Source organism: Vitis riparia, chromosome 4 (assembly GCF_004353265.1).
Source record: "Vitis riparia cultivar Riparia Gloire de Montpellier isolate 1030 chromosome 4, EGFV_Vit.rip_1.0, whole genome shotgun sequence".
Lineage (NCBI taxonomy): Eukaryota > Viridiplantae > Streptophyta > Magnoliopsida > Vitales > Vitaceae > Vitis > Vitis riparia.
This window is the reverse complement of record NC_048434.1, coordinates 2,651,275-2,674,150: the sequence shown is the minus strand read 5'-3', so window position 1 is coordinate 2,674,150 and position 22,876 is coordinate 2,651,275. Positions and strand designations below refer to the sequence as shown.

General features: G+C 36.8%; 2 protein-coding genes across 3 annotated transcripts; both read left to right on the top strand.

Moving 5' to 3' along the window:
• The first annotated feature begins 2,135 nt into the window (after window positions 1-2,135).
• Window positions 2,136-7,870, top strand: LOC117912222 (endonuclease V). Of its 2 annotated transcripts, XM_034826733.1 has the most exons (8): window positions 2,141-2,263; window positions 2,342-2,630; window positions 4,145-4,207; window positions 4,570-4,609; window positions 5,693-5,757; window positions 6,007-6,123; window positions 6,598-6,726; window positions 7,350-7,870. In XM_034826733.1, exons 1-8 carry the CDS (start codon window positions 2,157-2,159, stop codon window positions 7,395-7,397), a joined length of 858 nt encoding a protein of 285 aa, XP_034682624.1. In that variant the 5' UTR covers window positions 2,141-2,156; the 3' UTR covers window positions 7,398-7,870. The 2 variants fall into 2 exon arrangements, with proteins under 2 accessions (XP_034682625.1, XP_034682624.1); XM_034826734.1 differs by lacking the exon at window positions 6,598-6,726 and having other exon boundaries at window positions 2,136-2,263.
• A 961-nt stretch (window positions 7,871-8,831) lies between these two features.
• Window positions 8,832-22,362, top strand: LOC117912005 (DDB1- and CUL4-associated factor homolog 1). The gene is made up of 14 exons (XM_034826407.1): window positions 8,832-9,229; window positions 13,256-13,337; window positions 13,509-13,625; window positions 13,732-13,913; window positions 14,017-14,881; window positions 15,003-15,100; window positions 15,191-15,614; window positions 15,739-16,341; window positions 17,049-17,228; window positions 17,370-17,936; window positions 18,591-18,701; window positions 19,421-19,539; window positions 19,651-21,280; window positions 21,410-22,362. Exons 1-14 carry the CDS (start codon window positions 9,012-9,014, stop codon window positions 22,115-22,117), a joined length of 5,904 nt encoding a protein of 1,967 aa, XP_034682298.1. The 5' UTR covers window positions 8,832-9,011; the 3' UTR covers window positions 22,118-22,362.
• The last annotated feature ends 514 nt before the right edge of the window (window positions 22,363-22,876 follow it).

Below are 22,876 nucleotides of genomic sequence, written 5' to 3'. Positions count from 1 at the left end.
CAAAATCTTCATATGCTTTGCCTCAAGCCCATCCGGAAAATCCCAATTCTCAAAACCCTAATAGATTCCAGGTTCTTGGAACTTTTCCTCCAATCCAGCCCAAAGAAACTTTTGCTCAAAAGGCCTCTTCAAGTCAAAGCCAACCTTATGTGGATAAAGTCCAATCAAAATATGATGGAGATGACATTTATGAATGGAACATAGATGGAGTTAGTGATCATCAAGTCTTGAATATTCTTCAAGAAATGATCATAGCCTCCACAGCCTACAAATCAAGAGGAAACCTTAATCCAACAATTTGCTTTCATTTGATCGCAGGGTTTACTAGACAACTCAAAGGATGGTGGGATAATGCTCTCATAAATGAAGAAAGTAGATTCATTCAAAAAAGTGTAGATGAAAGTGGAAACCTTAATGCAGTCCATACTTTAATATATGCTATAACCAAACACTTCCTAGGAAATCCTCTTTCCTTTCAATCTCGGAGTTAAGAGATTTTTCAAAATTTACATTGTGATAAATTGAGTGATTATAGGTGGTATAAGGAAGTATACTTTGCCAAAGTACAATCAAGGTCAGATTGTAATCAACCCTATTGGAAAGAACATTTTCTAAATGGGTTACCCAAGGTCTTTAGTGAAAGGGTTCAATTAAGAATCAAAGAGATGTACAATGGTATAATCCCTTATGATTCTTTGACTTATGGACAACTAGCAAATTTTGTTAGCCAAGAAGCACTAAACCTTTGTTCTCTAGCCAAGGTTAATGCTACTATAAAAAAGGACTTCAAATATGCCAAGAAAGAGTTAAGATCATTTTGTGCCCAATATGGGTATGATATTCCTCTTCTTCCTTCAGCTGGACATGAAAAATTTCCCTGGGGCCCATAATGAAGATTTTATTTTGAAAATATTGTTTGAGTATGCCACCATATCCTAAATTAGAGGCGTCTGTCTCTATGATAGGAAAGGCCTTAGGGAGGATTCCTAAACAAGGAAGACTCTTAACCTGAATTTTGACAAGTTTGACTATGTTTGTGTGTTTCTGTGTCCAAGGCTTTGGAGTTTTCTTATGGAAAAAATTTAATTCAAGCTCAATAAAAAAAATGAAAATATTTTCTAAGGCTACCCAAATTTCGAGTTTGATTATGTAAATCTCTGCAAGTTGTGATCATACTAGTTATTAATCATATTATTTTATTTTATATATTATTTCACTAATATTTATAATGAAATTATTAAAAAAAAATTGTTTTTCACTAAACCACATGTGGGTTTTATATTTTAGTATAATTTAAATCACTTAAATTCTAATATTTTACATCTATATTTTTACTCATGATCATGGACTCCACTTAAAGTCATAACATATATACTTTTATGTGATATGTAAATTTTAAAACTACCAAAAAGTCTAAAAGAAAATTAACATGTATATTATTAAAATTTAATTAATAATATTTATTTATTTAAATTAAACCTCAAAATTATACTAATTAAATTCATAAAATAATATAAAAATTAAATTAAAATAGTATGCCGTTTTTTTTAAAATATAGATTAATTCTATTCCTAATTAATCCTATTTAAATTTTTTGTTAATATATTCATTATAATTGATTTCAAATGCAAATTAAAATCACTAAATCATGTTAAATAATAAAAAATAAATTTATTTTATAAATAATTTAATTAAATTTCCTTATTAAATATATTAATCATAATTAATCTCAAATGGTTGTTAATAGAATACTAAATAATTATATTATAAATAATAAAAATTCCTAAAATAAAAGATCATTTCCTAATTTTATTCCAAAATCATTCAAAATCTAATCCAATCCTAAAATTTCTCATTCTTTATCTTCATTTTTATTTTATTTTTTAATCCTTATACAAGATTTGAAAGTGACTATCAGTGTAATTTTTCAAAAATAGAGGGGTTGTGGATGTAATTTTCAAAAAATTCAGAATTTGTAATTTGATGAGTAAACGGAGAAACTAAAACGCAGTCGTTTGGGATCCCATCCAAAGACAAAAACGACAAAGGCGTCTGTCAAGAAGATTGGAGCAGGAACGCAGAATGAAACGACATCGTTTTGGAAGTTCCTCCGTTTTTCTTCCCAGAAGTCGGGACAACAAAAGGGCAGAAGATCCATGACTGCCACCCTCTGCTCCTTCAATTTAATGTTTTCTATGGAGAAGAGGGCATCACCAGAGATTTCATCAGCCGAGTCCCATCAATTTATCGAAAATTGGATTCAGTATGTCATCATTTTCCGTCAATTAATCCTTTGTTTTCTGATTTGATTACTATAAAGTAGTTTTGGACCTCCTTTCAGTGTTCAAGACTCTCTCAAGAGAAGATTGGTCACAGAAGATGATTTCACATGGAAACTGCCCAAACCCACATCGACAGCCACGGTCAGAGGAAGAATAGAAGAGGGTGACGACAAGCATGTGTTGAAGTATGTGGGTGGAGTTGATGTGAGCTTCTCAAAGGATGATCCGTCGGTTGCGTGTGGGACTATTGTCGTTTTGGATCTCGGCACTTTGGAAGTTGTGTACGATGACTACTCTGTTGTTAGGCTTCAAACCCCATATGTTCCTGGCTTCCTTGCCTTCAGAGAGGTATACCCATTTCCCAATTGTCAATTTCAACATGGAAAAAGAAAGGGTTTTGGTTATGAACACATAGAGATAAGTATTCTGCTACTGGGATCTTAATTTTGGGGAAATTGAAGAATTATTACAGGAATGGAAACATGCTGAGGTTGAAAACTATAGACTGGATTTCTCTCCATTGTTTAGTGTATAGACATGATTATACCAGTTTTACTCAATCCATGCATAATTTTGGTAGTGTGTTGAGGCCCTCAAGGAGTTTCCAAGGTCCAGATGTTTGGAAAAGGGATTTTCTGTCTTTAGGATGAATTACCTTAATTTAATTCAGACTTGTTTGGCTGTAATTCCTATATGTTTCATTCACACTTTTAGAATTCATATAGGCGATGCTGGTGAGATGGAGAGAATTTAGAGAATTCCTGTGGAAAGGTTATAGCGAGCCCAAGAGAGATCATTTGATTGCATGGAAGCAGTGACTTCCTCTGAGCATGAGGGAGCGATGAAATTAGGTCAATGTAATGGCCCTATTAAATAAATGGTTTTGAAGGTCCCTCAAGAACAAGGGAATTTTTTTTTATCCTTGCTACTCAGTGACCAAAGGTAAAGGATGGGATGGCAATCCTGCTTGAGGGAATCCCATTGATGTCATTAGAGAGCGATCCCAAATTTTTTTGGAGTTGGTAGACTGAAGGCGGCTTTCTAAATTATTTATAGCAGGGGGAGAGCACTTTTGAAATTTTTTGCCCCCTCTTTTTAAAAATTACTACTTCTCAGAGGAGCATCTATTCTTACTCTTTCTTGGATTTTTTATGTGTAGAAATCTTGATGATCCATAGGTTAATGATCTCTCTTTGGTTCTTCAGTTTCATAACAACCAACTTGTATATATCTGTGTCTTCTTTTGACAGAGGAGTTAGTACTTTAGAAAATAATCAATGCCCCAGCTTAAATTCTTCTTATACTTCATCTCAAACTCTTCTTTCAAGCTATGTTTGGAGAGGGTAGACTTTCCAGTTTTCCTATTGCTACATTCATTTGGAAAGCTAAAATCTCCTTCAAAGTCAAGGGATTTTCTAGGTTAATTGAACATATCTTCGTGTGTGAGGGGGCAGATTCTGGTCCTGGATATATGCATACTTGATTAAAGAAATTTGGGATTTTTTTATACTTGGGTGCATAGGCTTGTAGCTACAGAGATGACTCAGGAAATAGATTGCCTTACAAAAAGGTGAACTTTATTTACCAGTTTATTCAATTTTTATGTAAGGTAGAATTATAAGAGAGGAGCTTTATATCCGGTGACTTTGTTTTGCTTTTGTGCTTGATGTTCCCTCTGTTTTTGTTTCCTCCTTTGCTTGTTGCTTAAGGAGTTCCCCTTACTTATAAATTCTTTCATTCACTACTCTGTTTCTTATTAAGAAAATTATATGGTTTGTCCTAGTCATTAGTTTGATTTATCAATTCTTGCTAGTGATTGGAGATTTTTTGTTTGATTCATGTGATTGTTCTCTTTGTTTTAGGCTCCAGTTCTTTTAAAGCTTTTGGAGAAAATGAAGAACAGTGCCCATCCTTTCTACCCACAGGTGAACATTGTCTTTCAAAATATTTACCATGTCTATGATCAATGTGTTTTTAACCTGCATTTGCTTTACCTTGTGCAACTCTGTTCTATTTGAGATTTTCTTTGCTTAATTAATTTTATCTGATAATGTAAGGATGTTCTTAATTCAAGTTCCTTGATTGTGAGATGCATTTTTTAAATTATAATTTTGTTCAACTTAATGTCAAAGTATGGATAAACAATACATTATCTATGTTTTCTCTTAATCCTAGGAAGCAGGCCTAGTGGATTTCAGTGTTATAAAATGAATCTTAGGTGAATAATAACATTACTATTTATTTTATGTTAGATTCCTAACAATGGCTCTCCCATATATGTCAACAGTTGCTAATGGTTGATGGCAATGGTTTACTTCATCCTCGAGGCAAGTGCTCTTTTACCAGTCGCAATGGGCTATCTATTTCTTCTGAGCATTATAGTAAAGAAAATCTTCTCATCTGCTATATGGTTTAATGGTAAAATAACAATATTCGTTTGTTGAATCCTTCTAAGCAAGTGAAGTATTATGTGGACACTGGTAAAATAACAATACCCTTTTTTTTTTAGTGAGCCTAAAGTGATATGTATAAATAGCTCCTTTTCATCTCCTCTTCAGATAGGATGCATCATAGCATTTAATGTATGTTTGTAATTATATATATGTGTCACAGTCCCTGATAGATCTGTTTTCTCACCCATATATTTATTGATGGATGTGTTAACCTGTGTATATCTCTGTATTGCATGACTTATTGTCAAAGTCAATGAATCTATTCCCCATGGGGCCATAAGGAAGTGGGTGGGGGGGGTGGGGTGGGAGGGGAAGAAGAAATTTTTATTTCTGAGAAATTTGGGCCCTTTTTGGTTACTATATGCCTACTTTCGTGTTTGAAAGTCTAGTCTTGCCGTTTTAAATTTTCAAGAGTCTGTAAATATGGTCCATTGTACCAAAAGAATAGAGAATTTGGAATGAATGAAAGTTTAGTTTGCTTTGAGTCACTCCCCTTGGAAATCCTAGGGCTACAGGCTATCCTCTCCCTCTCTCCTCTTCTTTTCCTGTATCGTTATTTTGTTCAAGCACTTCCTCTCCACTACAAACCTTAAACCCATCTACAGAAAACCTGAACCCTAATTTCTAATTTGAGTTCTGGATTTCAAAAGATCTTTGTGTCAGTTTAGTTGACTTGTCCAGTGCAGATGGGATTCGATCCACTACAAATTTAGTTTGCTTCTTGAAAGAGGTTATCGAGAGTAAACTTTTTGCTCACTACTCAACCATTGGGCAATTATAGTCTTAAGGGGTTATTAAGATATGAAACGTTATAATTGGAATTAACATTAATTGCATGTGTGCTCACTATTAGCACTTGTTCTAAGTTATGAGTTGTGGTTGAGGTTGCTGCTAACCTAATGCTGGCATTATTTGTCACTCAACTGTAGGTTCTAAACTACGGGATTTCTTCTGTAGGTTTTGGCTTGGCTTGTCATCTGGGTGTTCTGGCTAATATTCCAACAATTGGGATAGGAAAAACTGTGAGTTTTAACTCTATACCAATAAGTCCTTCCATGCTAAAGGCTAAGTCCTTAGATATGTCTCCTTTTAAGTCAATGTAATGAATAGATCTTCATTCAGTTCCACTTGATTGATTGCTGTCAGTTTCTTTGCTCATTTGAAATTCTAACAGATCACTGCCCTTTGTTTTATGACTGTCAGAATTTGGGCCTAGAACACTTTCCTTTCTGTGAAATTCATGCCTGATGTCAAAATATGATCTATTTCAGTTGCATCATGTGGATGGTCTTACTCAATCTGGAGTGAGAGAACTTCTTGAAGCCAAAGGAAACTTGACTGAAGATTTTATTGCTTTAACAGGATACTCTGGCCAGACATTGGGAGTGGTAAGACTTATAGAATAAGCCGGAGGGGATAACAGTTAGCTAGGTTTAAAATGCCAACTTTAGGTTGCTTATGCCCCACAGATAATAAATGCATGTTCTTTGAGGTTCAATCTTTTCTCCATGATATTTGAAGTGCGACAATCTTAGGAGAATTTGATCCCTTTAACAATGAGAGATAACCTCGAGATTGTATTAAGCACTTGATGTCAAGCTCAGACAACACCCCCATACTATTGCTGCACGTAGGTGTCATAAGAGGTTCCTTTTGGACCTTTCTAATTAGTCTCAACTTTCAACTAATTGTTGCAACTTACATTGTCTCGTTTATGGCAAAAGAATGCAAGTGTGGTTCCATGGGTTTATTTGTTTAGCATGCCAAAAGACATCTGCTTTATGTACTTGTACAGTTTGTGTCATCTTCCAACCTTTTAAGTCTGTTTCAGAGAAATGATGTTTTAAGTAAATTTTATACAGGCAATGAGGTCAACTGAGAGCTCATTGAAGCCGATATTTGTTTCAATTGGTCACCGTGTATCACTTGACACAGCCATCATAATTATTAAAATGACTTGCAATTATCGTGTGCCAGAGCCCGTTCGGCAGGTAAAACCTAGTACTTCTTGAAATTTCTGGAAATGTCTGCTTTAGTGGGTGGATTCCCTCTATTTACCTTCTCATTATCAAAAATAGAAACTACAATTCTAACTGAGGCTATTGCCAGCGTCTACTATGTTGTTATTGTCATTCTTTTGTTTCTTTTGTGTCATGAAATTTTTTGAGTCAAACCTGGCCGTCCGCTCGAATTCCATAATATAATACGACCTGTTCATAAAATCCTATGTTCACTTTCCACAAAAGCTTTATCAACTATTTAACCTCAGTTTTTCAATCACTGTTACATGAAATCCTTAATATCTCCTCTTCCATAATCTTCGGAGGCCAATTGCTTATGATAGCTACTGAATTAGGAAATCACTTTTATCAGAAATGATCACTGAGATGATTGAAAACTTCTGTTTGGAACTGTTTCTTAATCTAGTAGGGGTCTTATCTGGTTGTGCCTCATAATTTTGATGCAAAATGAGGATTAATAAGGTTGGCTGTCAACAAGGAAGCCTTTTTCATTGTCTGGGCTAGTCACTACCTGATGTATCATTGCTTTGGTGCTAGTTATATTGTAGCTGTATACTTTTCAATTAGAGTCATTGCTTTGTCTTGAACTGCAGGCTGATATAAGATCAAGACAATACCTCCAGAAGCATCAATGGCGTTAAGATAATAAATGGGACGTGATCGAGTCCTGCTTCTGGCATATGTTTCTTTGTGCTTGAAGAACATTGATTCAAATCAGATGATAAAACACCAGAGCTGTGGAATCCCAGAAAAGCTGCTGCCTGCTGGCAAAAAGCAAGGAGGAACTATACAGAGGCATCATCACACATTGTGGTGCTCCATTTCAGCAGGCATCTTCTTCAGGATGCTGTTTGTGTTTTTCTCCAACTCCATCCCAGATATCAGAAACAGCTCTTATTCAGATCCTCCCCAGTCTGCTGTTGCCAAAGTGATGCTGGTTCTTCATTCATGGTACTGCATCTGAAGAGTACATAAAGCAACTACCCCTTGATGGGTTCATTCTAAAATTTATGAATTTCTTCATAGATTGAGAGGTGGGCGCCCAGGGGTTTGGTTCTTGATGTAGTTTTTGGGTTTTACTCTGATTTTTCCACAAGGATGAAGGATTTCCACCCAGAAGTAGACCATGGAAAAAATAAATAAATACATAAATAGATAAATAAATAATATTTAAAATTTTACAAAAATTTCAATCCTTCATTCTGGAAGAGATAAAAAATAAATAAATTTGAAAACAATTTTTTTCAAGTATAACTGTATAATTGTAAAATACGAAACTCTCATTCCAACCTATGCCCATTATGCCCTTTTGAGTTTTTTTTTTAAATAATATATATAATTTAAACTAAATTTATATTAAAAATAAACATAATTTATAAATAAATAAATATTACTAATTTTTGTCATTTTAACGAGAAATATATGTTTTTTCAAAATTTTATGTATTTAAAAATAGAAAAAATAAGAAAAAATTTAAAATTTTTAATAATCATATAGCCATGCGGGACCAGGTAGGATATGATAAGACAATATCTAAATCCATCTTGGATGGAAATATTCCCAAAATTGCTTCTAACCCGATTACCATTTTTTCCAAATTAGTCCCATTAAGGGGAGACAAGAATGATATATGAGAAATCGCACTTTAATCCAATCAAATTCATTTTTGAGTTTAAGTTTGATTGGATTAAACATTAATTAATTTGATTAAATGAGTCAAAATTGAGTTTGATTATGTTGAATCTCTCCAAAATATTATTTTAGAACATAATTTTTATATATTTATATTAAAATTTAAATTTTAAATAAAAGATTAATATATAATATATTTATATCAAAAATGAATTTGATATCTTTCCCTTGTAACAAGGAAAATGACTACAATCATATGTTGTTTGAACCTTGCCCCGAAGTCCAAGTTTGCCTTTAAGGGAATGAGCTGGACTTTTATCATTTGGGCCAACCAGAAGGCTGATTTTGATGCCCGACACAAATCCACCCGAAACCCGACCCGATATCGAGAAGTTTCCGACCCGTGAAGGGGAACAAAAACACTAGAGCGGAGCCCTTCTCTCAATTTCTTAATCGTTAATACCATTTAGCCCTCTGCCCTGAAAGAGGAAAAACACCCAAAATCAAAGCGGAAGCTCGCTTCATTGTTCTTCTTCTTCCTCTTTCTCTCTGTACACATCTATATTCATCATTGTTCATCATTTGTGTGGATTTTTTCATAGACACAGAGATATATTAAATATATGGAGGCGGCCATGGACGATTCTCAAGCATCCGCCGCTGAATCACAGGCTCCGCCACCCCCTTCCTCGCCGCCAATCCAAGAAGAAGACTCCGGAGATGATGATAACTTGCAATCCAAGGTTCAGAAGCTCATGGAGAAGATCACTTCTTCCCCTGATAACCCTAACCCTAGTGTCCTCCATGCCCTTTCTTCCATCCTCGAAACCCAAGAATCCAGGTACCCCTCTCCTCCTCTTTCTTCTTTTTCTCTTTCCCCAACATATTTACTTACTACATCCGTTCCTTGTTTCGGTTATTTTATCTGGGTCGTTCTCGGTTTTCATGGCGCCACTGGAAATACACTGTCCAATATTCTATTTTTCTTCTCTTTTTCCTTGTTCACCTTCCAATTGGACCCAATTGGAGTCCCAGTAGTTTAATTATCATTTGGTGTTTGTTTTGCAATTTGGTTTCCCTTCTGTTTGTTTCCCGCGGAGCTACCGGAATTCAAAATGATGATAGAATCCCACTTCTATATGGTCAATTAATGGGTCATATTAGCTTCGATTGAATGGGGTTTTTCCCTTTCTGGGTTCCTGATGCCTTCTTTTCAGTTCGGGGTTCACATTTGATTGTTAATTTATGGATTTCACGTGCTTGAGGATAGAGTTTATTGTTCGAAGACTTGTTGAATATTATTAGATTGTGATTGCGTTTGGTCTTTTGCTTATGGAAACAACATAAAAAGTAGTTCGTTTATAAGACTTGATTTAAATTTATTTATGAATTGGTATTGAGTATATCAGCTACGTGAAGACACTATCATTAATTTCTCGTCATATAATTATCATGCAACAATGTCTATATTAATGTGCCTATTTGTTGTATACTTTTTAATACTTTCTCATGCACTTCAGCTATATGAAGTATTGTTGTTGTTGTTGTTGGGTTTTTTTTTTTTTTTTCAATTTTTTTTAATTTTTTTAATTTCTATTTCTAAACATATGTTATTTATCATTTTTGAATTTTCATACATCCCTGGATTTAAGGAATTTTCTCCTTTGTTTTCTTGTGTTCTGCCATATCCTTCCACACTTGCATGTATACACTTTTTCGTATGTATTTTCATTTAGCATAGGCGTTCATATTAATACCCTGCTATTGATTATTTATTTATTTTTTCTCTATAAGATTCACACTTTTATGTTTGTTCCTTGTTTCCATTTTTTTTTTTTTTTTTTTTGAATTTTCTTGAGTCCACTATCTTCTCCTGATTGTCTGGAATAAATGGTTGTTTATTTTCTAACAGTGCTTAAATAATGCAGAAGATATTCTCTAAAGAATGTCCTATTGATTACGAAGTATTGTGTTCTTAAGTCAAAATTTGACTTTTTTTTTTTTTGGTTTGAAAAAAGGTGAAATTATTCAAATTGTGCATCTTCTTTATGTGGTTAATCATTTTGTGTTTATGGCATGTGTCATGTAGTGTATCGTATATAGGATGATAAATGAGCTAAGCATCAGAATGGGAATTAACCAAGCAAGCTAACATGGATACATTCAATGTAAATCTAAATCCTCATTAAACTCATGCAACATCCATTACAACCAAACCTGATTTTCTGGCTATGTTATTGAATATGTTTTGTGCTCATCTGTGTGTTTTATCCTAGTTTTCTAGTGAAGTTTTCATAACATGTCCACATGCGTGTATGCACAGGTGCCTGTGTGAATATAATACTAATTTAGATGTATAATTCATCTGCTTTTCAGATTGAAATGACTTCTCGAATCCTAACTTTAGAACTTGACCTCAAATCATTTCTTACTTTATTTGATTTTTTAAGTACACATAGAAGAATACCGCTAGTTTCAAAGCCTAGGTCTGGTTCAACTCCAATCCACTTATCTGCCACACGAGCAAGGTGCTAAGGGCCAAACTACCTGACCATTAAATGGGTTTTCATTTAAGATCAAAGATAATCCTCTGTGGTTCTAGTTAGTTTTTTTATCACTCTTATAATTCTAGTTATGAAAATTGTAGTTCTGAAATTTTTCATAGAGTAGTCTAGACAAAACCAATATAATTTTGGCAGCATTTAATCCTTCTTTTCTGGCTGTGGTGTCATGTGGGTCCTCCTTTGTTCCTTGGGAAGGTGTTTCTAGCTTTGTTTGTTCAAAGATAAACATGGAGGGCAGTACCCTTTTGCTTGGTGTGGTGCATTTTGGAAGAACAGAATAGGGTTTGGGAAGGGAATGAAATGCTGGGGAGGGAGTTGAAAGAGATTTCCCACCATTCCTAGCACTCTTGGACTGCCAAATCTGGTTTGATTATGATTTGGATCCTTCCCCCTCTTTATTGATATTCTAGGTCCTCAATGTTTTTCTGTTCCCTTCTTCCTTTTATTTTCTAGCTTCTTTGGCACTTGAGGGTTTCTCTGTATTTGGGGCCTTTATTATGGTGACATTTTTTTTTTTAATCAGAAAAAAGATTGGTAAGATCTTAAAATGAAATTGCAAATAAGTTGATGGTTTTATAAATCTTGGAAAAAGAATAATTGAGTTTCCATTTTTACCTCCTAAGGTTTAGCTAATTGGTCTTCATAGACAGGTTGTTTAATCTTTAAAAAATGTTAGTGTAAGAGTGTCACTTGAACTTCGTTCTCTTAGTTTGGGGTTGCTTGAATTTTGCTCTTGGGCTGGTTGAGAGTTTTTTGTTGCAGATTTGCTCAGAGGGTGGATTGTGTTCAGTCTAGGACTGGGTGTTTCTCTGTTTTGGGAGCTGTGGGTTAAAGAGGGCCTGCTGGGAGTAGCCCAGTTTTCTGGGGGTTTAGGGGGTTGGTTTTTGTTAGGGTGATTGGTATTTGTTGTTCTTTCTTCTTTTTTTGCTTGCCTTATGACATTATTTGTATACTTTGTGTGTACTTTGTTGCATCATTTTCCAAGTGGTTTTTATATATTTTCTTAATTTACCTATATAAAAAAAAGTGTCCCCTTCAGTTTTGTGACTGCTCTTCTTGTATGTTGCACAAAATTGTGCTGCTATTTTAGCATTCTTACGGATATTGCATGCTTTCTGCAAACATCTCCTGGAGGGTGGTTTTGTCTATCCTCCTAACTTTCTTTTTTTTCCTGGAACTGTTTTTCTTTTTAACATGTAAATTATAATTTTGAAAAGCCCCATTTTTTTAGGTTAGGGATTATGTGGATTTAGTTTATGTATAGAATTAAGATTTAGTAGCTGAGCTCAAGGGCCCTTGGAATGTAGTTACGAAAGTTTGCCATAGCCTTTGGATGATTGTGGGATCATGGAAGTTTGGTGAAATGAGCTCTTGGTTGATTGTAGAGTTTAGTGTTAGTTATGGGGTGGCTGTTTGGTTAGGCGTCTTATTACGGAGGATAGGTGTTTGGAAAGGCTTCTTATTAAAAAAGGTGGTTGTCTGGAAAGGCATCTTGCTAGAAGCAGAGAACCTTCTCCCCCTTGTTAGGGACTTTTTCCCCCACAAGCTCATTGTTTGCTTTGTATTGGGTGTTTTGGTTCTTTGAACTGTGTATAGCTGCAGTTTAAGACTCTGCTGGGGCTTCTGCTGCTACACTTTGTTGCTGGTCTCTTTGCACACACTTTCTGTATGCAGGTCCCCTCATTTCCTTCAATCAAATCTTTTTACATGTTAGAATAAAACTATTGACATATGGTGCATTGAGGTTGAGCAAGTTTTAAATAGAGAAAGAAATGGGTTAATTATAGAAATGGTCATGTACTTTTATGGGCCTTTAGTGTGGGTCAGTGGGTGTATGTACTAAGAGCATTTTTTCTGCAAGAATCACCTTGAAAGCATTGACTGTATCCCCAAAAGGAGGCACTTGTGAGTAAACCAATTATTTTAGGCAAGAAGAGATAAAATTATGGGTTTTGGAGGTTTTTCCATGTAGAAACTTGAGATCATACTCTGTGACTTCCATTGGCTTTATTTGTGAATGCAAATATTTGGTTTTGCAGAATTTGTTGATTGATGGGATATATGTCTTTAATTAATCTGTTGAGGATTCCTAGTTAGACTGCTGCTAGAAGTTTTACTTTGTTGTCAATGTTCAACTTGATCATTCTTTTCACTGCAAGAATGTTCAATTGTTTATGGGGATCTGTATAAGAGTCTACTGAGATATTTTTCTGTGCCAATCATGGCTTGTACTCATCTTCTTTTTGCTTGGTTTAGAAAATTTCTAAATTTTGTTTAATGTTTAATTTTTGAATTAAGTGCAGGTACATGGAAGAGACAGGTCATTCATCCTTAAATAATGGTCGTGCTACTCATATTATTGGACGGCTGGGTAGCCTAGTCCGGGTAACTGATCTTGATTGTGTTGTTCATCTTTTACACTTGGTTTGGTGATGAATGCTTTTATTGTAATTTGTTTAGCTGGGACATTTATTGAAGATGATAACACATGATTCTGAGTCGTTCTTATGTAATATTGAATTCTTCCCTTCCTGAATTTTTCCTTCTTTTCCTCAGGACAATGATGATTTTTTTGAGTTGATATCTTCAAAGTTTCTGTCTGAAAGTAGATACTCAATATCCGTCCAGGCAGCTGCTGCAAGGCTTCTTCTAATCTGTTCCCTGACTTTGGTGGTAAGATAATACATTTAATTTGTTACTACATATATTTATATATATCATGTCTTCTTTAGTGTATATGTTTTATGAATATTTTTGATGAGCTATTTATGGGATACAGTATCCCCATGTTTTTGAAGAAACTGTTGTCTTGGAGAATATAAAAAATTGGGTGATGGATGAGAATGCCAGATTTTCTGGTGAAGATCGCAGCTGGAAGAATGACTCAGGGAGAAAGGAGGCCTCAGATTCTGAAATGTTGAGAACCTACTCTACTGGACTTCTTGCTTTATGTTTGGCTGGGTATGCTCCTGTGGTCGATGGACAATTTCTTTCCAGTTCAGATTTTTTTGTGCTAGTAAATTTCTTAGTTAACATTTATATAATATCTGATTGATGTTTCCAGTGGTGGTCAAGTAGTGGAAGACGTATTGACATCTGGATTATCCGCCAAGCTGATGCGTTACCTTCGTACCCGAGTCCTTGGGGAGACAAATACAAGTCAAAAGGACGGTAGTCATATAGCAGAGAGTAAGAATACGCCTGGTGCTACTTGCATGAGAGGTAGAGATGAAGGTCGCAGTAGATTGCGGCTGGTTCTGGAAACAAATCATTTAGATGATCCTAGGATAATAGACGAAGGGACTTTACATGATCAGAGTGTTGAAAGGGATCATGATAGAAGCATTGGTTGGCAAACGCATGGAGAAGAGTCCCGGGTTGATGGTGGAGAACCACCCAACAGTTTGGATGAAGATGATATGTATGAAGTGGATGCTGATGGCGAGGACAGATGGCATGGTCGTGATTTGCGTGATTTGAAGACAAAATTTGGAGATCATGATGAAAATGTGCGAGATGACTCAAAACGCAGGGCGAACCGTGGATTGTCAAGACTTAAAGGGAAGGGAAGAGTCAATGAGGGGGCTATAGAGAATGAGCATGCTTTGACCTCTCCAGGATCTGGTAGTAGGTTAGGACAGGGGCGTAGTATCAGAGACCGGAGTTTGTCAAGAAATTTAGACACAAAAAGAGCACCAGATGCCAAGAAGTGTGTTGGCAGGACCATTGCTGATGGTTTTCCCATGGAAAGAGAAGATAATGATGACCGCTTCCAGGAATGCAAAGTTGGATCCAAGGATATCTCTGATCTGGTAAAGAAAGCAGTTAAATCTGCTGAAGCTGAAGCTAAAGAAGCCAATGCACCTCTCGAAGCCATCAAAGCAGCTGGTGATGCTGCTGCTGAAGTCGTCAAAAGTGCAGCTTTGGAGGTATGCGACATTGCCTCCCCTTTCTGCATTTTATTTCTTGCTTTTGCTCTAGTTTCATTTTTGTTTTGTAAAGAACAAACGTTGTTATTAAATCTTTTACTTTTTATTGTTTGCTACACAGGAATTCAAGACCACCAATGATGAGGAAGCTGCAGTTTTAGCTGCTTCAAAAGCTGCATCTACTGTCATTGATGCTGCTAATGCAATTGAAGTTTCAAGGTTGGTGATTTTATATAGATGTGTATAATGCAATACTTGAATGTAATTTCAGTTTGTGTGAGTACTAACTTTTTAATGAGTTGGTGACAGGAGCTCCAGTAATATGAATGCTGATCCAATGAATTCAAGAGGTACTGAAACAGAAATCAATGAAGAGGTTGAAGAATTTTTCATTATGGATGCTGACTCCCTTGCACAGTTGAGAGAAAAATACTGCATTCAGTGCCTTGAGATATTAGGGGAATATGTTGAGGTTCTTGGCCCTGTTCTACATGAAAAGGGTGTAGACGTCTGTCTTGCACTATTGCAACGAAGTTCGAAATTGAAAGAGGCGTCAAAGCTTGCAATGCTTTTGCCTGATGTGCTAAAGTTAATCTGTGCTTTGGCAGCTCACCGGAAATTTGCTGCAGTATTTGTGGATCGTGGTGGCATGCAAAAACTGCTTGCTGTCCCAAGAGTTGCTCTCACCTTCTTCGGTCTTTCTTCTTGCTTATTTACCATTGGTTCTCTTCAGGTATTCTTGTGTTATGCTAAATTGTTATTGTTAGAAGTTCTGTTTTCAAGTTTTCTTGTCACTAGTCCTTCTTGTATTAGTATTTCTGACCCCTAGATTCTTGCTTTGTTTCAAAAATTTTCAGGGGATTATGGAACGTGTTTGTGCTCTTCCTTCAGAAGTTGTCCACCAAGTGGTTGAGTTAGCTCTGCAACTTCTTGAGTGTTCCCAGGATCAAGCCAGAAAAAATGCAGCTTTATTTTTTGCTGCTGCATTTGTCTTTAGAGCAGTTCTTGATTCCTTTGATGCTCAAGATGGTTTACAGAAGTTGTTGAGCCTTCTACATGATGCCGCCTCGGTACGATCTGGAGTTAATTCTGGTGGGTTAGGCTTGTCCAATTCAGGGTCACTTCGAAATGATCGATCACCTCCAGAAGTATTAACATCATCAGAGAAGCAAATAGCTTATCATACCTGTGTTGCTTTGCGACAATATTTCAGAGCACACCTTCTCCTGCTTGTGGATTCCATTCGGCCAAATAAAAATAATCGAAGTGCAGCCCGTAATTTGCCAAGTGTAAGGGCGGCATATAAGCCACTTGACCTCAGTAATGAGGCTATGGATGCAGTTTTTCTTCAATTACAGAAGGATCGGAAACTTGGTCCTGCATTTGTAAGAGCTCGTTGGCTTGCAGTTGATCAGTTCTTAACCTCTAATGGTCATATTACCATGCTGGAGTTGTGTCAGGTATGCTGTTTCTAAATTTATTATAGTTCTAGGTTCCTAAACTTTTGGTAAGCAAACAACCTCTTATAGTTCTTCCTATTGCATACCCCCTCTGTGTACGTAGGCTGTGCCCCCCCTTTATCTTAAAAAAAAAGAAAAAAGAACAGAGCTTTCCTATTAAAAAAACCTATCATAACTCTTCCCATTCAGAATTGGAATTTTTTTTCTTTCTAATTTCTACCATCCACCAACTTAAGATGTTATAAGATTAATTGCCTGGTTTTATCTTTGGATTACAACTCCCTTCTCTTCTTTTAGCCAAACAATCAATCAAACCTCACCACAGCTCACAACTATTGTCTATCCAATCCATTTGAGCCGCACAATAGGTAATTTCCACTCTCAAATAGGTGCAGGTTTTGATAAAATAAAGGGGTTTATGTTTTGTTATTGTTTGAGTATTGAATCTCTGCTATATTTTTAAAATTATATTTACTTGTTATATGATTTTGGGAGTGAAATTTATTGATAGATATATATCTTCTTGACACACATACACATTTTTATTTATTCTTCTTTTTTAAAACTAAACCACAATCCATAAATCATCTCTTTTATACCCTCTGTGCACATATCAAAAAAATATATATCATATTTGTGGCTTCCTAAATCAATCTATTGTTTTCCTTTCTATTTTCTTGGGTGCTAATTTTGTTTATTGTCTGTAGGCACCACCTGTTGAACGATATCTGCATGACTTGCTTCAATATGCATTGGGTGTTCTGCACATTGTTACATTGGTACCTTACAGCCGCAAGCTGATTGTAAATGTCACATTAAGCAATAATCGTGTTGGTATTGCAGTCATTTTAGATGCGGCAAATGGTGCTAGTTTTGTGGACCCTGAGGTAAAAAATGCTTGTAAGAGTTGTTTATAAGTATTTTATACTTAAATTTTCTCTTCTTGCCGCTAGCAGACTCTTGATGCGAGTACTGATCTTCTGCTGTTGTTTACTGCTTAATGGTATTTTTTAACTTAAATTTGTCAGATTATTCAGCCAGCATTAAATGTGCTAGTGAATCTTGTTTGCCCTCCACCTTCAATCAGCCTTAAACCCCCTGTTCTTGCACAAGGTCAGCAGTCTGCTTCTGTCCAAACCTCTAATGGTCCTGCTATGGAGGCAAGAGATAGAAATGCAGAACGGAATATCTCAGATCGAGCTGCTAACATGCCTGGCCAGAGTGAACTAAGGGAGCGAAATGGGGAATCTGGTGTGGTAGATCGAGGCAGCTCTGCTGTACTTAGTGCAGTATCCATCAATAGTACTTCACAAACACCTATTCCAACCATTGCTTCAGGATTAGTTGGAGACCGTAGAATATCTTTAGGTGCTGGAGCAGGGTGTGCTGGTCTTGCTGCACAATTGGAACAAGGATATCGTCAAGCAAGAGAGGCTGTCCGAGCCAATAGTGGTATAAAGGTTCTTTTGCATCTCCTCCAACCACGTATAGTTTCACCTCCTGCTACCCTTGACTGCCTTAGAGCTCTTGCATGCCGAGTCCTGCTGGGTTTAGCTAGAGATGATGCAATAGCACATATATTGACAAAGCTTCAGGTAAGCAACTATGTTGTATGCTTTACACCATATTACTAATAGTCTGTATGTTTATTTTTTATTTTTTATTTTTTATTTTTATTTTTATTGTGGGATGTCAATGCGTCTAGGTCTAAAACATTGTTATAAGAATACACAGAAATTTACAGATTAACAGTTCAGGTTTTTGAGGATCAAGATGTTCAATTTTCAATAATGTTCACCCCACCCCACCCCTCACCCCACCTTTTCCTCTGTGCCTAGTAATACCCTTTGCTCACCTATCAAGAAAGGGGAGTGAACAATGATGCAAAACTGAACATATTGCTGCCAGAAAACCTGAACTTCTGTGCTTGAAGTGAATTCTTTTGTACTTATACATGAAATTAGTGTGGGCCTATTCAAACTAGAGGTATTTTATGGTTTGCGAGGATTTATTTGGAAGATGCTGCATTCCTGTAGAAGGTTAAGATGTATTGGAATTCTTTCCATTCTGGGTTGACCTGCTGTATATTTCATTCAAAATTCTTGAGAGCCTTTTCAGTTTTCCTTACCTTATTTGCTTTAGTTTATACTCTGTATATGATTTTATTGTTATGAATATTTATTATTATTGTTGTTATTATTGTTGTTATTATTGTTTACTATATTTTTCTTTTTTTTTTTTTGCATTAGGTTGGGAAAAAGCTATCAGAACTAATCCGAGATTCAGGCAGCCAGACATCGGGAAATGAACAAGGCCGGTGGCAAGCTGAACTTGCCCAGGTGGCAATTGAGCTAATTGGGGTAAGAAACATTTTCCGTGCTGCCATTATGTTTTTACTGGAAAATTTATTGATCTCTGCAATGGCAATCCTATGTGTATATTCTGAGTGCACCTCTTCTGCTGATTCTGTTTGCTTGCCTTGCACGTTCTTCTGACGGCAGGGATACAAGTTGTACCATGGGATGTTTGGTAAACCAACTTAATGACTTAGTGTTAAGTCATTAAGTATATTAAAAATGTTTGGTCAATGATTTAATAGTATTACTCAAGTCAAAAAGTAACTTAAAGTGTATAGAGTTAAAAAGAAATCACTTTTTCTGAATTTAAATAGTTTATTGCCTTCATTGCCCAAAATTCTTTTCTTTTATCAACTTTCTACCACAGCCATAATCTTTTCTGTCTTGTTTTTGTCTCGTAAGTTTATTGCTTATTGAATTTGGTAGTTTCAAAAAAGGTTTAAGTTAGGTTTATGAAATAATCTTAATACTTAAAGTAAGAATTAAGTTATAAGTTTTTCTATAAAATAGAATTAAGTAGTGAGATTTAAATCAACAAATTAGCAAAATCTGCATTAAGTTATTTTAAGTCATTAAGTATTATGTGGTCAATGTTATCAAATGCCACCTAGATGCCTAGATGTGCTCTACAAGCAAGCCACTAAGTTTCATTTTTTCTTCTTTGGCCCCTTGTTCAATTTGTATAATCACATGTAGCTTATGTTGGGCAATTTATGTTGCAGATTGTAACAAATTCAGGGCGTGCAAGTACATTAGCAGCTACAGATGCTGCTACCCCTACCTTGAGGCGCATAGAGAGAGCAGCTATAGCTGCTGCCACACCTATTACTTATCATTCCAGGTATTTGTTCTTTCTTTTTTTGGTGCTATTTTATAATCACTTTAACTCTTTTTCTATTATTTCCTTTTCTTTATGTTTGTTTTAATGAGGTCTTATGTGGGCAAATTTCAGGGAACTCTTACTCCTTATACATGAACACCTACAGGCATCTGGTTTGAGCACAACTGCTGCTCAATTGCTTAAAGAGGCTCAGTTGACACCTTTGCCATCCTTGGCAGCCCCATCATCTCTCGTGCATCAAGCCTCTTCCCAAGAAACTCCATCTATGCAACTTCAGTGGCCATCTGGTCGCATTGCTGGTGGGTTTCTCTCCAATAAATTGAAGCCGACCACAAAGGATGAAGATTCCTGTTTGAATTCTGATTCATCTGTGTCTTCCTCAAAGAAGAAGCCACTGGTTTTCTCATCTACTCTCAGCTTTCAATTCAGAAATCAGCCTCAATCCCATGATGCCCAATCTCCAGCAATCAGCAAAGTTTTCAGTACTTCAAAAAAGTCTTCAGCACCTGCAAGTGTACCAGAAACTCCATCAGTAACTACATCAAAACCAAATTTGGATGCTGAGTCCCAATATAAGACTCCAATTATATTGCCAATGAAAAGGAAGCTAACGGAGTTAAAGGATGTTGGGTTGGCATCGTCAGTGAAGCGACTCAACACCAGTGAGCTTGGACTTCATTCACCTGTTTGTTCAACACCAAATACTGTCCGAAAAAGCAATCTACTGAATGATGCGATTGGATTCTCAACACCATGTTGTACACCAAGAGATCAATATGGGCGGCCAACACCAAGTAGTGTTCTAACTGATAACTTAGATGATAACCAATGTGGTATTCCTCATTTGGGTCAGATGACACCTTCTTCCTTCCAACTTGGATCTCTGAATGACCCACATACTGGCAACACCGAAAGGCTTACCCTAGACTCTCTTGTTGTCCAGTATCTAAAGCACCAGCATCGCCAGTGCCCAGCACCAATAACAACATTACCGCCACTCTCTCTCTTACACCCACATATTTGTCCTGAACCAAGACGAAGCCTTGATGCTCCATCAAATGTAACTGCCCGGCTTAGCACACGTGAGTTTAGAAATGTGCATGGTGGAATCCATGGAAACAGGAGGGATCGTCAATTCATTTACAGCAGATTCAGGCCCTGGAGAACTTGCCGGGATGATGGTAATGGCCTTTTGACATCTCTTGCTTTTCTAGGGGACTCTGCACAGATTGCGGCTGGAAGTCATTCTGGAGAGCTTAAAATTTTTGACTGCAACAGCAGCACTATGCTAGAGAGTTTCACAGGCCACCAGTATCCTTTGACACTAGTCCAGTCCTATCTTTCTGGTGACACACAGCTGGTGCTCTCATCAAGCTCCCATGATGTGCGACTGTGGGATGCCTCTTCGATATCAGGTGGCCCTAGACATCCATTTGATGGGTGCAAGGCTGCTAGATTTAGCAATTCTGGGACCATATTTGCAGCGCTATCATCAGAGTCATCTCGACGAGAAATTCTCGTGTATGACATCCAGACCCTCCAATTGGATCTCAAACTGGCTGACACTTCTGCCAGCTCTGCAGGTCGAGGCCATGTGTATCCACTCATACACTTCAGTCCTTCAGACACCATGCTTCTCTGGAATGGGGTCTTATGGGATAGGCGGGGGTCTGGCCCTGTTCATCGTTTTGATCAGTTTACAGATTATGGGGGTGGGGGCTTCCATCCTGCTGGAAATGAGGTAAGCTGATCCTTTCCGCCACTTTTCTTTTGATGCAACAGTCATCTGCAGAATGCTATTTTGTTGCATAAATATCATTACAATTACTTTCCCTTAATTAACTTAATGAAGGCTTTTCCTTTTTAACAGGTGATTATAAATTCTGAGGTCTGGGACCTCCGGAAGTTTAGGCTCCTCCGAACTGTGCCTTCATTGGATCAAACAGTAATAACTTTTAATTCTCGTGGAGATGTGATTTATGCCATCCTGAGGAGAAATCTTGAGGACATAATGTCAGCAGTTCACAGCCGCCGTGCCAAGCACCCTCTCTTTTCTGCATTTCGCACTGTTGATGCTGTCAACTACTCTGACATTGCCACGATTACCGTAGACCGCTGTGTGCTTGACTTTGCAACAGAGCCAACCGACTCCTTTGTGGGGTTGGTTTCAATGGACGATCATGATGAGATGTTTTCTTCTGCTAGAATGTATGAAATTGGGCGGCGCAGGCCAACAGATGATGACTCTGATCCTGATGATGCAGAGAGCGAGGAAGATGATGAAGACGAGGATGAGGATGCAGATGAGGACCCATTACTGGGTCCTGCACTTGATGGGGATGGAGAGAGCGATGGTGATGACTTGAGCAATGATGATGACAGCTTGGGTGATTTTGAAGAGGATGACGACGATGATGATGATGGGGATTTTGTGATGGATGATGCGGACTTTGATGGGGGAGGTGGAATACTGGAGTTAGTGACGGAGGGAGATGAGGATGACAATGACAGTGAGGTGGTGGAATCCTTCAGCAGTGGTGATGAGGAAGATTTTGGGGACAATGGTTTCGGCTTCTAGATGATCTCTCTATATATATTTACACATGATGAAGTGAGGAGCCCAGATCGTGTAATTATTGTTTTTATGGGCTTGGGGGTTTACTCACAGAGAGTGAAAGGGGGGAGGGAAAAAGGGAGAATTCCTTTTTGGATTTGGAATTTTTTTTTTGGGTTTTTACTTTGTTATATCTTTGCCTATGGCATAATGAAGGTTAGGGTTAAATTGATATTGAATAAACAAGTCTGCACTCTAATTTTAACCAACCCACCTGCATCGGAGAGTGGCAAGGTAATGGGCCACAGCTAGCCTATTACAATTATTCAAGTAGCCTAAAGCAAGCTGTAGGAAATGGTCAAGGGCTCGCCTGCAAAGTCATTCTTGCAAAAAAGAATGTCACAAATTCAAGTAGGAGTTGTTTGGAGTCATCAACGTTCTTAATTTTGCCAAATGTCACCTGGACACCTAGAGAATATTTCTTGAAGAAATCATTCTCTTAATGTCCTCTTTAATTCTGTATCGTTGAATTGCGTAGCTTTTTCTTGATTCATTCCAAGTGGTCTTTTTTTTTTCTTTTTTTAATTACACTAAACGTTAATTTAAAGTCTTGTTTTGTTATATTAAAACACGATCGTCCCTATTACATAAGGGCATTGATGGTCATTTCCTCACTCTCCATTTTCATCCATTCTACCTTAATCCTGTCTCTATAGGATCTTCTGTATTACGTAATGTTCATTTATTCAGGTTAGTCTTATTCTTCTAAATTTTCTCGGACTT